Source organism: Aulonocara stuartgranti, assembly GCF_965226115.1.
Source record: "Aulonocara stuartgranti genome assembly, chromosome: 13".
NCBI lineage: Eukaryota > Metazoa > Chordata > Actinopteri > Cichliformes > Cichlidae > Aulonocara > Aulonocara stuartgranti.
In genome coordinates, this window is record NC_138949.1 from 30,313,253 (window position 1) to 30,327,054 (window position 13,802).

The following is a 13,802-nucleotide window of genomic DNA, read 5'->3' on the forward strand; positions in this document are numbered from 1 at the left end:
GCTCGAGGTTTAAGTAGAAAGTAATTATGAAAATGATTTTGCTGTCAGTTTTAAATGGAGCATAAGCCCACATGGATTGAATGAATTAAAAGATCAAATCAATGGGTTTGCATTTAAAAGCCTGCTCATTGCAATTCACATACACCTTATCTAACCTTCATAACTCATGACAACATTTATGTGTCATCCCAAGCACACAAATCCCATTAATGTCCATAAAAACAAAATAAAATCTAACCTTAATTTAAAAGTTAAATGCTACATTTTCAATTTTTTTTCCTGGGTAATGCGATAAATGACTAACATACGCCAAAATACACCCCAATAACAGGTTAAAATGTGTTCTTTACTGACGCCAGAATAACAAATTATAGAAACTATAGTTCAAAAAGAGCATGTAGTCAAACCAGCAGCCTTGTGAACACTGATCATCTCTTCTACTGCCTGAGCCAGCCTGTGCAATCTATGCTTAGCATGTTGAGACAGTCTTAGTGTTAGGTCTGCAAATCCCGAATAACGAAGTTGTCACTTGGTAGCTTCCTGATTATTGCATCCAAATATGGTAATACATTTTATTTTACACTGCCCTAATAGTTTAAGTAGTTGTACATGTTCACCTGATGACTCTGTGCACTATATGTATTAACTGACTGATAGACATTTCCATGAAAATCACATTTACATCTTTGCTAGTCAAGAAGTCAAATCACCAACAGATGAACTCTTTGAAACATTTGTTGGCTGATTTCAATAAGTGGAAATCGATTACTGAAAGTAAAACTGTACGAGTTGTGCTCAGTCCATAATAGTATGAAAGCATTTTGTCCATACACTTTATTTAGACAGTAACAATACAGATTAGGGGGGAAAAGGCTGTGACCTAGTGTCTTTGTTGCCTTTGTACCGATGTGCTTATGTTTTTTAATTTGTCTGTGTTCTCCATTTTTAGACAGTACAGATGAGCAGTGTTTCCGCTTCTCAGACTGTGCGAGCTGCACTGCCAACACAAGAGGATGTCAGTGGTGTGAGGACAGGAAGTGCATATCTGCCTCAAGCAACTGCACTGTGGTGAGGCTTTACTGACTATCAGTAAAATATCTATGGTAAACCTTATCGTATAGTATTGATAGTACAATAATTGAATTAAATCTTTGATGGAATACTTAACATATTGGTTCCTGACAATGCTAGAAGTCATAAAAAGTGCAAAGACTGTTCTGTCAGTGGCTGAGCATCAATGCAATTTGGCACCATAGAAAGTATAAAATATGGATAGAGGTAATTATATTTGTATAAAAAGGGCTAATCAGCTAATTGTAGCTTGTATGGTTTTCATCCATAAGCTGTATAGGGGAACACACACATTTGCTAGTTAGCTAAGTGGCATACAACACTCAACAAAACCAAAGCAGAAACTTCTTGGATGGTCTGTATCTCACAGCAAGCCATAATCTTAGATTACTCAATAAAACGTGACAAAAGACAATGGAAAGGTCGAGTGTAATGACCCAAAGTATTTAAAGCAAGGCCTGCCTCCAGCTGCCTAATTTGGGACACCTGTCAAATTGGCCATGCCTAAAATGCCCCACTTAGTTATTATAGAGCTGTGAAATTTGACATTTTATCATACAAGTCTGTGCGGATTGACTTGCTTTTGCAGTCAATCTCAAGTGACCATTAAAGAAAATGCATTTAAAAAATAAATAAATCTCCCGAGGCCTGAGGCTTTTCCTTGTCTGTCACCAAAATTGCACTCAGAATTGGAGATGCAGCCATTTGGAAACGATCCTTTGTTGAGCGTGAGCTGAAAACGTGAGCTGATAAATGCTGGAAGAAAGTTCAGAGGCTTTTCAAATGACTGGTTAAAGGAAGAAGCTGTCGATGTCTTATATAAAGTCTTAAAACAATCAACACCAATCAGTGTGGTCTTTTTAAATGATCACACAGACACACGCTCATTTAAGGTTTTTGTTTTTTCTTTTATTCTCTGAAGCATCAAAATGAACATTTAAAAAAAAATAAAAAGCAAAGTAATTGTTGGGCTGAAATTAAACTTGTTATAAATATTTTCTCGTGTTATTTTGTTACGTTTGCTCATTTTGTTTCCTCCTTTCACAGTCTCTGTTTTTAATCTCAACCCTGCTTTGTGTGTGTTTCTTTGTGTGTTTGGCTATCTGTTGCTTTCTTTCTGTCTACGTGCTTGGCTGGATTTGATCTGAATCTGTGAATGGATCGGACTGTTTGTGTGTGTGTGTGTGTGTGTGTGTTAGCTGACTCTGGAGCTGGCCCAGCAGCATGGCGGCGCTCTGTCTCTGTCTCCCCCTCCGTCCATGTTGTCGGAACATCAGCTGAGCTTGTGGAAACACGGAGCCAGGAGAAGGGGACATGTGTGTATCATTTGACACTTCCTGTTAAGCTTCAGGTTTGGGCTGCAAGGTCACAGGTCAGAATAGCCCCTAAGGTTATGTGGACACTGGGGGGCAATATAAGTACAAATTTGCATGTATTTCATGCATTTCTTCTTTCTCCAACAAGTGGTACTAAAAATGGTGTGAGAAAAAGAACACTATGGTGTGAGGAGCTGTTCACGTCATTGAGCGATGCAGAAATTGTTACTGATCAAAAGCTTTTGAAGGTTTTGGTAAATAATTTGTAAGCAATAAAGAGAATCATAGAATATGGTCTCTGTTCTGAGACAAGACTTGTCATGCTTGTTTGAACATGAGTCTGTTTTTGGATCAATCCAAATGACACATCCATTTAATGCCATTTCAGGAGCAGAAAAACAAAATGTACGCTCAATAATCCTCAAGAAAATACGTAAGCAAAAATTGTCATGAAAACAGGACATGAGCAAAGACCTCTCCTTGGCCCTTTGTCTAACCTTCAAGGTTTTCATAGAAATCACTTTTTATTTAATATGCTAAGAAAGTGGTGGACTAAAAAAATGAAGGTCAGGATTGTATTTACCTGTGCAATCATGGATATAAAGATGTGTCATCCTTTTGCAGAAAATGGGATTTTGTTTTTTAGGCTAAAGTACACTTTGCTGGTACCTGATCAAATTAGATTTTTGTGTTTTTTTTTTGAAACTTTTAAATAAAAAAAACAAATTTCCTTTCTGTTCTGAAACCTTATAGCTAAAATTGCTGCAGTGTAACTGTGCAGCATATAGAATAAAAACTACATCTCAGTATAATGTGTCCTGCATATTGATTTTCTTTTCCACTCTGCATGTTCTGTTGGCTGTTTAAATCACCACGCCCATTTATACTTTATTCATTTTCACCATTTGTTGCACACTATATCGAATTCTCTAGCTTTACTGTATTTATTGTTGAAGAGAAAACTGTCAAAGAACTCTAGCCCGACTGATATTATTTCCTGTTATTTTGTGTGTGTGTTTGAAGACGGTAAGAGACTCATCCAGGTGTAAGCGCAGGGAAGAGCTGGAGTGTTTCAGGCTGGCCAGCTGCAGGAGCTGCTTGCTGAACGTCAACTGCCAGTGGGAGCCACAGCAGCAGGAGTGTCAGGCGTTGCCTGGTGAGGAGAAACACTCACGCATGTAACATAGTAGCAAGCAAATTAAGTACCTCAAGTTAAATTCATGAAGCTCATTTTATTCCAAGTGAATCTGAAAACTTTTTCACCCGGCTTTGCAAAGTCTTTGCACAGCATGTTTGTGATTTGCTTTCTAATCTGCTTCCTCATGCAGATTGAGGCCATATGCAGCAAAATGAGAACACCTTGAGAATCTACTCTATTTACATAAAGAGTTTACAAATGCACGCATGGATAACCTGTTTTATAAATGCTCTGTGAATCTTTTTGATGATATTTACGACAGTGTAGCATTCGCCCTGAAGTGACTGCAGTACTTTTTCAGAACTACTGGAATGTGTGTTATATAAAACATACTGTGAAGTAAGACAAAACATTTTGCATGTTCCCACGCTAACCAGTGGCATAGTCTTAGTGGTCTTCACAAATAAACACCCTCATATTCAGGCAAGCATACATTCAGACAGGATTAGTATGAACACACACATAGAAGCATGCACACACTTGAGAAATGTGCTCTGCACTCAGCAGCATAGAGAAGTAGGCCAATTAGAAGTGTTTACTGGATGTTCTGAATATGAATCCTTGGATGACTAACAAGTTTGAGTTATGCTGTGCAGCCTTAAAGCCATAGCTGCTCCTACTTTGACTTTTACTGCTAGCAAATATAGGGGCACAGGAAACACTCCTGCTACTTGAGTCCATAAATGATGCAGTTCCATGTTTTATTGTGTTATAAGGACCTGCTGGGTTCATTGGCAAAGACTTGTGAACTTGTACTAGCTTTAAGCCGAAGATGGCGGGCCCTTATGTTTTGCTGGGATAATAGAGTTTGATAACTTGATTATTACTCAGGAATGTGGTAGTTTGTTCATTTGCAGTTCAAACCCATGTCTGAAGCTGGATAAAACGAAGCAGAAATATCAAGATTTTTCATGACAGTACAATGTAGACTAACTAGGAATGTTTCCGATGACTAATTTAGCAGTCCATTAAACAGGAGAACTACTAATGGGCTAGGTCTGTGAAACAGAAAAACAAAATTATGCTCAAGCTAATGGATCAGGTTGGGGGGGTTCATTATAAACGTGTACTCAATATTGTGTCAACATTGCACATAGGATAATGTCAAATAATTTGGTAATTGTTCATTTGCACAATTATGTTCAGAAACATCTCACTACCAACATGCACGTTTCATTTGAGTTAGATCTTGAAAATAACAAGTACAAAATAAAACCATAGATCAATTTTAGTCAGAGCATTATTACAGTGTTTTTTTGTTTTTTTTTAAATATTCTATAAATGTTACAATACTGTGAACATTTTTTCACTATTGAACTGAAATTCTGTCAGTGTGACAGCCCTAGAAAGGTTAAACCACAGACGGTATATATGTATGACGCATTGGGTTTTGGACTGAATTTTGAAGCCTAAGCATTTCATTTTCATTTTAGTATCATATCCATATTTGGATGAGACAGTGTACTGTTAATCTAATCATCTAATGTATACAAGGAAACTTCATTCAACTGTAAATTGGTGCAAAGCACTGAAACATATGAGTTAATTAAAACTAACATGATATCAATAATAAACAAACTGGATCTTCTGGGTGGGTTGTACCTTATAGCAAGTTATTCTATGTTAGATCATTCCATTAAAATTGCACCAAAAACACCAAAGACACAAACATGGCCCAGGGATCTAATTCAGTGACTACACTTAGCAGAGGTGAGGCCTAGCAGAATTCGACTGACCATAACTCAGTGTCATTTAAACACCCACGCCCTTAATTCCAGTATCCAGATTGAAGAGACAACTATACAGTTGTTATGAGAGAAGACCCCATAGAGGCCAAAGTTGTTTTGTACCAGGGTGTAAAAATATTTTAATGCTATAAAGTTAGGCCTTTAACATGGCAGTGCCAGATTTTTATCAGGATTTAAAATAATTACTGGTTAGTACTTTTTGTGCCAAATAGCAAGGGCATTAACGTACTGTGTACAGTCGAGTAGTTACCCACATCCCCAAATAATTCTAAAGTTATGGTTTTCTAATTATTTTTTTTCTATTGTTTTTTGGACTCCGTGGGAACTGTTTGGGAAGTGGCTTGTTTTTTAGCTGCTGAGGTTGCAACTTGAGTTGAAGATCATCCATACAGTTGTTGCCTCAGAATGTTAGAGCGATTTAAAACTGTTAATTACAGTTTTAAATAAATGAAATGTATTTGAATTACCATTGAAAATTTAGCCCTTACAATCATCTGCCTAATATTTCACAAATGTACGTAGTTTATCAAGTGTGCTTTAACGTTAGCAGTGCTAGCACTAGTAGACTCATTTCCTTGCAGTTTAATGTCGTATCCCAGTGCAGACTATGGCTGGATATTTCTCTGGTGGAGTGGAGACTTCACATTGGTTTATTATCCAAATGATGAAAACGGCAGTTCATTTTCTGGTGGTTCTGGCAGTATAATTTTGTAATGGTATGTTTATTTTCAAGGTTTAGGAAACTAAGGCTGTGATTGTATTTTGTTTAAAGCTTAAATGGACAGAGATAGAAGACAGACATGTGCTTCTATTCTCTGTAAATCAAAATGAGTACTACTATTTGCATCTTCCATGCATTTGATAGTATTCTGCAGCTACCCTCTTATATTGCAACACTGGAGCTTCACCATCCTGCCACTTCTCTAGTATTTATATGTCCACAGGCAAGATTATGCTACTTGGCATGAAGCGTTGCAGACCACACAGAATAAATAAGATATTTCTTTTTTGTTTGAGTCCATTAACATGCTGAGGCCGAAACAAAGCTTCTGTTTTCCTGGAGTTTTATGTGGAGATGGCTAAGAAGAGTTGGGTTATTTAAAGCTGTCTCTAACACCATGACAGCAGTGGCCTTTTCTTTAGACATCATGTTATGACTCATTCTAAATGGTCCAACATGTTTATCTCTGATTTTTACACAAAGACTGTAACCCAGTCAATCTGTTTATTCTTACGCTCCCCCCTTTTTAACCCTTAACTTTACTTTCTCCTCCTGTTTCAGTCAATTATTGCGTACTTATATTACATGTAAAAAAGATACATAAATAAAGAGAGCAGGTATTTTCTTTTCTGTTTTGGAAAGGTTGGTGATGGAAGCCATTATAGGCATGTGAATGTAATCAGTCCTGGAGACCAAAATAAACAGCAGTGGTCTGGAGACTGAATGGCTATTCTTTCCTTTCATCCTGGCTAATTGAACGGCCTCTGCGCTGTTATAGTCTCCCACAAGACACTTTAGTGACCCAGATAAGAACAATGAGTGCATATATGCGTTTTATGGGTGAATTTATCTTCCGCTTCTACTCAGTCCTGTTCCTTTATCCTACGGGCGACATATTGTTAACTCCTGGGAATCCTATTTGTCAGGTCTGTACAAAGCAAGAATTTGCTGCTTTAATCCAAGACAGCATTAATCAACAATTACATCAGCCTCTAATATTAACTTCATAAATATTTAATCACATAAGCCAGAAGAAATTCTTTTAATGTGGTTCAGTCATCTGTTTGTTCTGGCAGAAAAGTTTACTCTCCAGGCCATCACATCTGTTCCAGTATCAGTGACTTCTTTGTCCATCACTTACCTTCACTGAGGATCCCACTTTGGTCTCAGCTGACCCTCAGCTCACTTGCACACCTGCTCCTCATTAGACTTGGTCTAAATACCAACCCTCAACTGGCAGCATGAAGGATATCAATTAGATGCCTGCTTGACTAATGAAACCTGCAGTTACATCCAAGTAAAGGCTGCTTACACCATTCTTCTTGTTTGCTCCCCCTCCTTGATGTTGCATTGTTGCAAAAAAATAAATCTGTAATATAAAATGTGTTAGTCTAGCACGGGGGTCGGCAACCTTTAACACCCAGTTTCCACGCAAAAGAAAACACTGGGAGCCGCAAATACTTTTTGACGTCTAAAATGAAGATAACACTGTATAAATTGTTGTTTTTACCTTTATGCTTTGTGTGAACAACTAAGGTGTGTTGCTTATTAAATCCATTTTATTTATGTAATTAACACATTTTGAACTCTTAAAGAAATATAACAAAAGGAAAGACACCCAGCTGAACTAAAATGATCCATGTAGCAAACAAAAACTGTTATATCGCCTTTGGGCTTTTAGAGCCTTGACCTGACTTTTAAAAAATAATTGGGAAAAAAAGCACTATGCTGCTAAAAAATGAAAAATAGATATTTGCAAATTTCTGCCTAAATATGTATTTTACCTGGTTAATGTGTGTGGCGGGGCGTGGTCTGCAGCGCCGCTGCATGGGAGTCGGACGCACCTGAGCGGCACCCGCAATCACACCTCGCTAAGGTATTGCTTTGAGGTTTTTGTTTTTACCCCAAATGTGTAATATCTGTACATCTATTTATTAATCATATTGTTCGTTTTCTTCTGTGTAATGAATGAAAATTTGAGGATTACAAGTCTCTAAAAATATCATTTTTATGCTTTTTATAATGTACAGATATGCAAGTTCATTGTACAAATGAAGTCGAAGGAAAAAAAAACAGTACTGTGTTTCTGTATGCAGGCCAGCTGTGTGGGGATGGCTGGCACCAGGTTGGTGAGGTCTGCCTGAGGATCAACTCCAGCAGAGAGAGCTATGACAATGCCCAGCATTATTGCAAAAACCTTGGAGGAAATATTGCTTCTTTGTTGACAGACAAACAGGTCAATTTTGTTCTGGAAGAGCTACAAAAGTATCAGCTACAAGACAAGGTGGGTGGTTGTCATGCAGTAAATTCAGAAATGACAGGCATGCAAACAATGTCAGTGACAGGTATTCATTATTTTCCACTTGTATGCCTTATAAAATAGCTGTGGCTGTTTATGCACCATTATATGTTGGTGGGCGAAGATATAAATCCAATTTTTAGACATGTTTGGAATGATAATCATAAGAAAGAGTAGTGTGGAAGCAGATGTAGGTTATCACTTTAGAATAGAGGTTCCTGGTGAAAGCTATATTCTTCAAGTCTGTGTGTATTCTACAAAAAAGTTACATTGGAATGCCAATAATTTAGGTTTTTAATCATCTTTAGCACTCCTGACTAAAACGATGTGTAGTCACAACCTTAAAAAATTATTGTTCATAGTTATCTTTATTAATTTGGTCATATGAAGAATGCATGAATCTTCTGTGTATAAATTTTTTAAAAATTTAGCTGATGTACCTGAGGTTTTACCAGGCCAAATTTGGTGGCATTCCTTCTTGTTGAAACTTGTTATAACTGTAAGAAAAGGTTTGAAAGTGTATGCTAGATCACTTCAGGGCCAGTGTTGAAAAGATGTAATTATTTCCAATAGATCCTCCAAACAAAATGATCAACTCAGTTGTTTGTGTCTATCCTCAGGAAACTGGATGAGTCTGGTCTGAGATTAAGCAAAATTTAAAAGCATTTTGCCCAGATATGATTAAAAAGTTGTATATGAATGTAACTTAAGGTTACAACTGCCACCATCTTCGTGCCATTGACACAGGTGCAACTTTGTGAATTGTGGCCATTCTGTGATATATGTGTACACAAACCTGCCTCCATACATTATTTATCATTGGATGCCAAATAATGTGTTTCTCACCAGCACAAAGCAAGGCTCACAAGCAACTAATCATTAACAGAAGCAGTTGTGGCGGTTCCATTTCCATAGATTCAAGATATTTCTAATTGGGGTGTGTATGTGTTTTATCTACCATGGAAATTGGACATTTAGAAAGCAAAAAACCCTTCTAAGGCCACCATGGAGCACAAAGACAAACTGCATGGTTATAAATGACCGCCACACTGAAATGTTCACTTCTAATTCTCATGTTAGGAACTCCATATGAGAATCTGACATGCTTGACAACATTTCATGATGAATCCAATCTGTCCAGAGAAACAGTGGAGGGTACAAATGTAGTTAATTTTCTTCATTTTTTGACATTTAGAAATCAAAATCTCACAACCTACATTTACTATGCCTTCAAAAAAGGTTTTTTTCTTTTCATCTGGATTACAAAGGATTTTCAAATGGAGGAGCTGACTAGACACAGAAAGGCGTGCGAAAATATGCATTTGCTGACATATAAATGCAATGTCACAGTATTCTTGGGATCCTGAATTTATCTAATGAAATGAATCACAGCTGTGGGAAAGAATTCTTTCACGTCACAAATGTTTTGTCGGCAGATAATTCAAATGTTCACTGAACTACACTTCAATCAGCTGCTGTAATTTCTGGCCCTTTTTGAAATCTTGAATGAGTTTGTGCTTTTATAGCAATTACAGTCATTTGCAGATGGTTTGATTTAGGATCCACTTTAATGGAAAACACGACACTGTCTTCTTGGCAAAGTAGATGTTGTCTTAGTTAAATTACTATGTGCTTCTTGCTTAGGTGATAAAAAGCATAACGTGACCTGCTATGAAAGAAACAGGATGAGGATTCATTGTGTTTATACTCTTTCATTTGATGAATCTGACAGAAGCACAGCTATCTCTCTAAAGGGCAGCGTCTAAATTTGTGCAACGTTTACTTACACAACTCTACGTAAGAGTTTATGAAATATTGTAGGGAACATGAATGGAGACTTTTACCATCTTTGTCACCCCAGAAACACGTTTATATTTAACTATGAATAAAGCTCAGTTAACTTCTGAAGAAAATATTGGAAGGATCTTCTCTTACTGTGATATGAAACAGTATCAAGTAACATCATAAGGACTGTCAGCTTTCTCCCAAGTTAATGACCAGTGCTAATTCCACATAACAGAATATCAAGAAAAAGTTTGTATATGTTGTACATAAAGTCAGTCACTGACTAATTCAAACCTGTCTTTCTGCTTCTACAGATGTTATCTCCATGGGTTGGCCTGAGGAAGATTAATGTGTCGTACTGGGGCTGGGAGGATGCATCCCCCTTCACCAACACCACCCTGCGATGGTCACCTGGAGAGCCCAGTGACTCAGGCTTTTGTGCTTACTTGGAACAAGCTCAAATGGCTGGTCTTAAGGCCAACCCCTGCACTGCCACCACTGATGGCCTGATCTGTGAAAAACCTGCTGGTGAGAAAAAAAAGAATAGAAAGACAAAAGAAAAAAATGTATTTGAAGGTTAGCGCACCTAATGAAACCATACACCCACCAGCCACTTCATTAGGAACATCTGCTCAGTGTGCAAAATGCTAATCAGCCAATTATATGGCAGCAACTCAATGCATTTAGACATGTAGATGCGTTCCAGGCAATCCGCTGAAGTTCAGACTGCTGTCTTTTTCTTGCACAACCATTTCTACAGTTTACAGAGGTCAGAGTAATTTGAGTAGTCTGGCCGTTCAGGCTCATGGTGGTAGGGTCATGGGGTCATAGGGGGATATTTTCTTGAAACACTTTCGCCCCCTAAATATTACTTGAGCATTGTTTAAGTACCACAGCCTGCCTGCGTATTGTTGCTGACCCATGTCAATTCCTTTATGAGCAAAGTGTATCTATGTTCTGATGGCTGCTTCCAACAGGAATGTGCCATATTGTCTCCAGATCTATAAAATAGTCAAACTTGTGTTTTTACAGCTACACTATCTTACTATTTGGATGTCACTGAATGCAAAACAAATATAGCTAACAGGTCATTTAATGTTTCACACACCATGGTGCTGTCTATCCCTTGCTCAGGGAGTCCCCAGAGTCAGAGTGCTCGTCCCTGTAAGACGCCTTGTGCTCTGCGCACCAGCTGTGCCAACTGCACCAGCCAGGCCATGGAGTGCATGTGGTGTGGACGTACTCAGCGCTGTGTAGACTCCTCTGCGTATGTCATTTCCTTCCCCTACGGCCAGTGTCTGGAGTGGCAGACCCAGGATTGTACTGGTGAGACTTTTTACTATGCTGCTACCATCATTGTAGAGGAAAATATTATATTGTTTTTTGCTTTTATTCATCTGACAGGTAGACTTATAAGTATAACCATAGGTAATTACGTGCAAGAACAAAAAATCACACTCATTTAGTGTGCTTGGTGCGTTACACTGTTGTTTTTTGTTTTGTTTTTTTACACGTAGCCTGAACAATTCCTTACTGTCTGTAATTCCTATTTATTTAGTGGAATATTTACTCAAAATGGGTCATTATTTTTCTTTTTTTGCTTTTATTAAACTGAGAAATTCTAGTACTTTTTATTTGATTACTTTAATTTTTGCGAGTTTTTGGATTGGGTTCTTGTACAAGTCTCAGTGGTTTAAAATTGTTACTGATATTGGGAGAAATAAGTTACAAAGGTCAGGTATAATATTATTTGTTCATAATCAAAGTGGAGTGTAGAGCCATGCCAGAAAAACATAAACTTGTGGCATTTTTGAATGTTTGTACTCTGCTGTATGTTATCTTTGTGTCAGGATAGTTTATGTCTACACAAACAAATGAACAAAAGATAAAAACTGTTACTCATACCTTTGGGAAAGAGACCAAAGTGCGATGTGTGGACAGAGTCATTGCAGGCTCCCATCGACTGTCTTATCAGCAGTCAAGGCTACCCATCAGCCTCACACACACATTGACTCAAACACACCAACACTAGGGCAGCGCCAACTCTCCTGTAGCTACAGGGCAGACAATCAATCACCTACAATGACACATGACTCACTCAATATGAAGTCCTCGCTGCTGTCTCTTAACATTTCTCTGATATACAACCTCTCCCGGGGATGGTATAGTTCAGCTTCACCGCTGCTTTCTGATGAGATGGTTTCTTAGCATGGCTGAGCCCTGTGACTCTTTCGTGGCGCCTAATCGTTTTTGGAGTTTCTAAATCCTCAGTCTCACCGGGAAAGTAACTTGGTGAATTCCGTACAACAAATTAAACAAATAGGTGGTTAGGTTTTTAGGTGAATTTTCATCCACTCTGGGTCAGATTTCAATTGAAAGGTTGGTTTGTCCAGGCTAACACAAACAAGACAGAGGGTTAAGCACTAAGGCGCAAATGGAAATACAGGGAAGATGTAACTATTACTACTAGTACAGAAAAACAACAAGATGGGAACCAAAATACAAGCTATCACATAATTGAACTGTCCCTAGAAGTGATAAAATAATAAGCAGCAAGAGACTAAAGGGACAGGAAGATCAACTAAAGACTATATCACCACAACTGAGATTCACAAGAAATGTGAATAATAAAGAAATGAAATATAATTATTCTCAAACACAACCCAACAATATTCAAACATCCAGAGTACTCAGAAAACAATAATAAACTAATAATAAACTGATAATAAACTGATAAATAATACATGAATACCAAATCCTCACAGTAACTCAAAATCCAAAACCTGGGGATAAGTACTCTAGGTTGTACTTTTGGAACAGCCAGCAGACCACATAGGGATTATAGGACCACCTTGTGTCTTCCTTTTACATTTTACTTTCCCTTGCTGTAAGAGCTCTGTAACACCAAAATTTCTCATCCGTGGGATAAAGGTCTATTCTATTCTAACTCAGAAAATCTAGGGAAACAATAGAAATTGCAGTTTAATTGACCCGAAGAAGAAGTTTGGGTAGAAAACCTCAGTTTATTAGGAATATTGAATAAAAAAAAAATAACAACAGTGACTTTTTCTTTTAGTTCATGGGACAGATACAACCAGTGTGCCAACCTGTCTTAGTTTTTCTGAGATGTGGCATGAGACTCTATAGGGGATGTCCTTATGAACAAGAAATATATTAAACTGGTAACAGTATACACTGTGGCACTCAGTCCTAGCTGGGGCTGCACAAGACCCTCAGCCATGGGTCAGTTGCGTCTGATCGTCCAGACAGCTCAGGTCTCACAGGCCGAGGTGGCTCACACAGGGGGCTCAGGATCCACCAACTGGGGCACAGATTTTGCAATAACCTGGACAGGTGCCAGTTCAGTGTGGGGAGGCCCCGAGCAGAGCTGTATCCGGTGGAGCCATCTGTGGGGAGGTCCTGGATACCCTCAAAACACTGGACACATGGATTTCAGTCTAATGTACAGTAAGTAGAGCTGAGTTAATCCTGCTTCCAGAGAAAATGGCCAACTGCAACCTTGAGGTGGCAGTAGGAGGGAGGCCAACAGGCCAGAGTAGACATCATTTTAATTGAGATCGATTTTCAGATTTGACTTGACAAGCCCTACTTGCCTCACTTGCCCTAATTCAATGCTGTGAGGAATGAGGCATGACTTATTCTA

General features: G+C 38.2%; 1 protein-coding gene across 4 annotated transcripts in view; it reads left to right on the top strand.

The window, feature by feature from the left end:
• atrnl1a (attractin-like 1a) overlaps positions 1–13,802 on the top strand; it is a 332,702-nt gene that overhangs the window by 84,679 nt on the left and 234,221 nt on the right. For 3 of the 4 annotated variants that reach the window (XM_082557492.1, XM_082557490.1, XM_082557489.1), the window contains 6 exons: positions 950–1,068; positions 2,271–2,387; positions 3,411–3,543; positions 8,151–8,338; positions 10,453–10,666; positions 11,273–11,464. In XM_082557492.1, coding sequence (XP_082413618.1) covers positions 950–1,068; positions 2,271–2,387; positions 3,411–3,543; positions 8,151–8,338; positions 10,453–10,666; positions 11,273–11,464 — 963 coding nt within the window. The remainder of the gene's footprint in view (positions 1–949; positions 1,069–2,270; positions 2,388–3,410; positions 3,544–8,150; positions 8,339–10,452; positions 10,667–11,272; positions 11,465–13,802) is intronic. The other variant, XM_082557491.1, reaches the window with a different exon arrangement.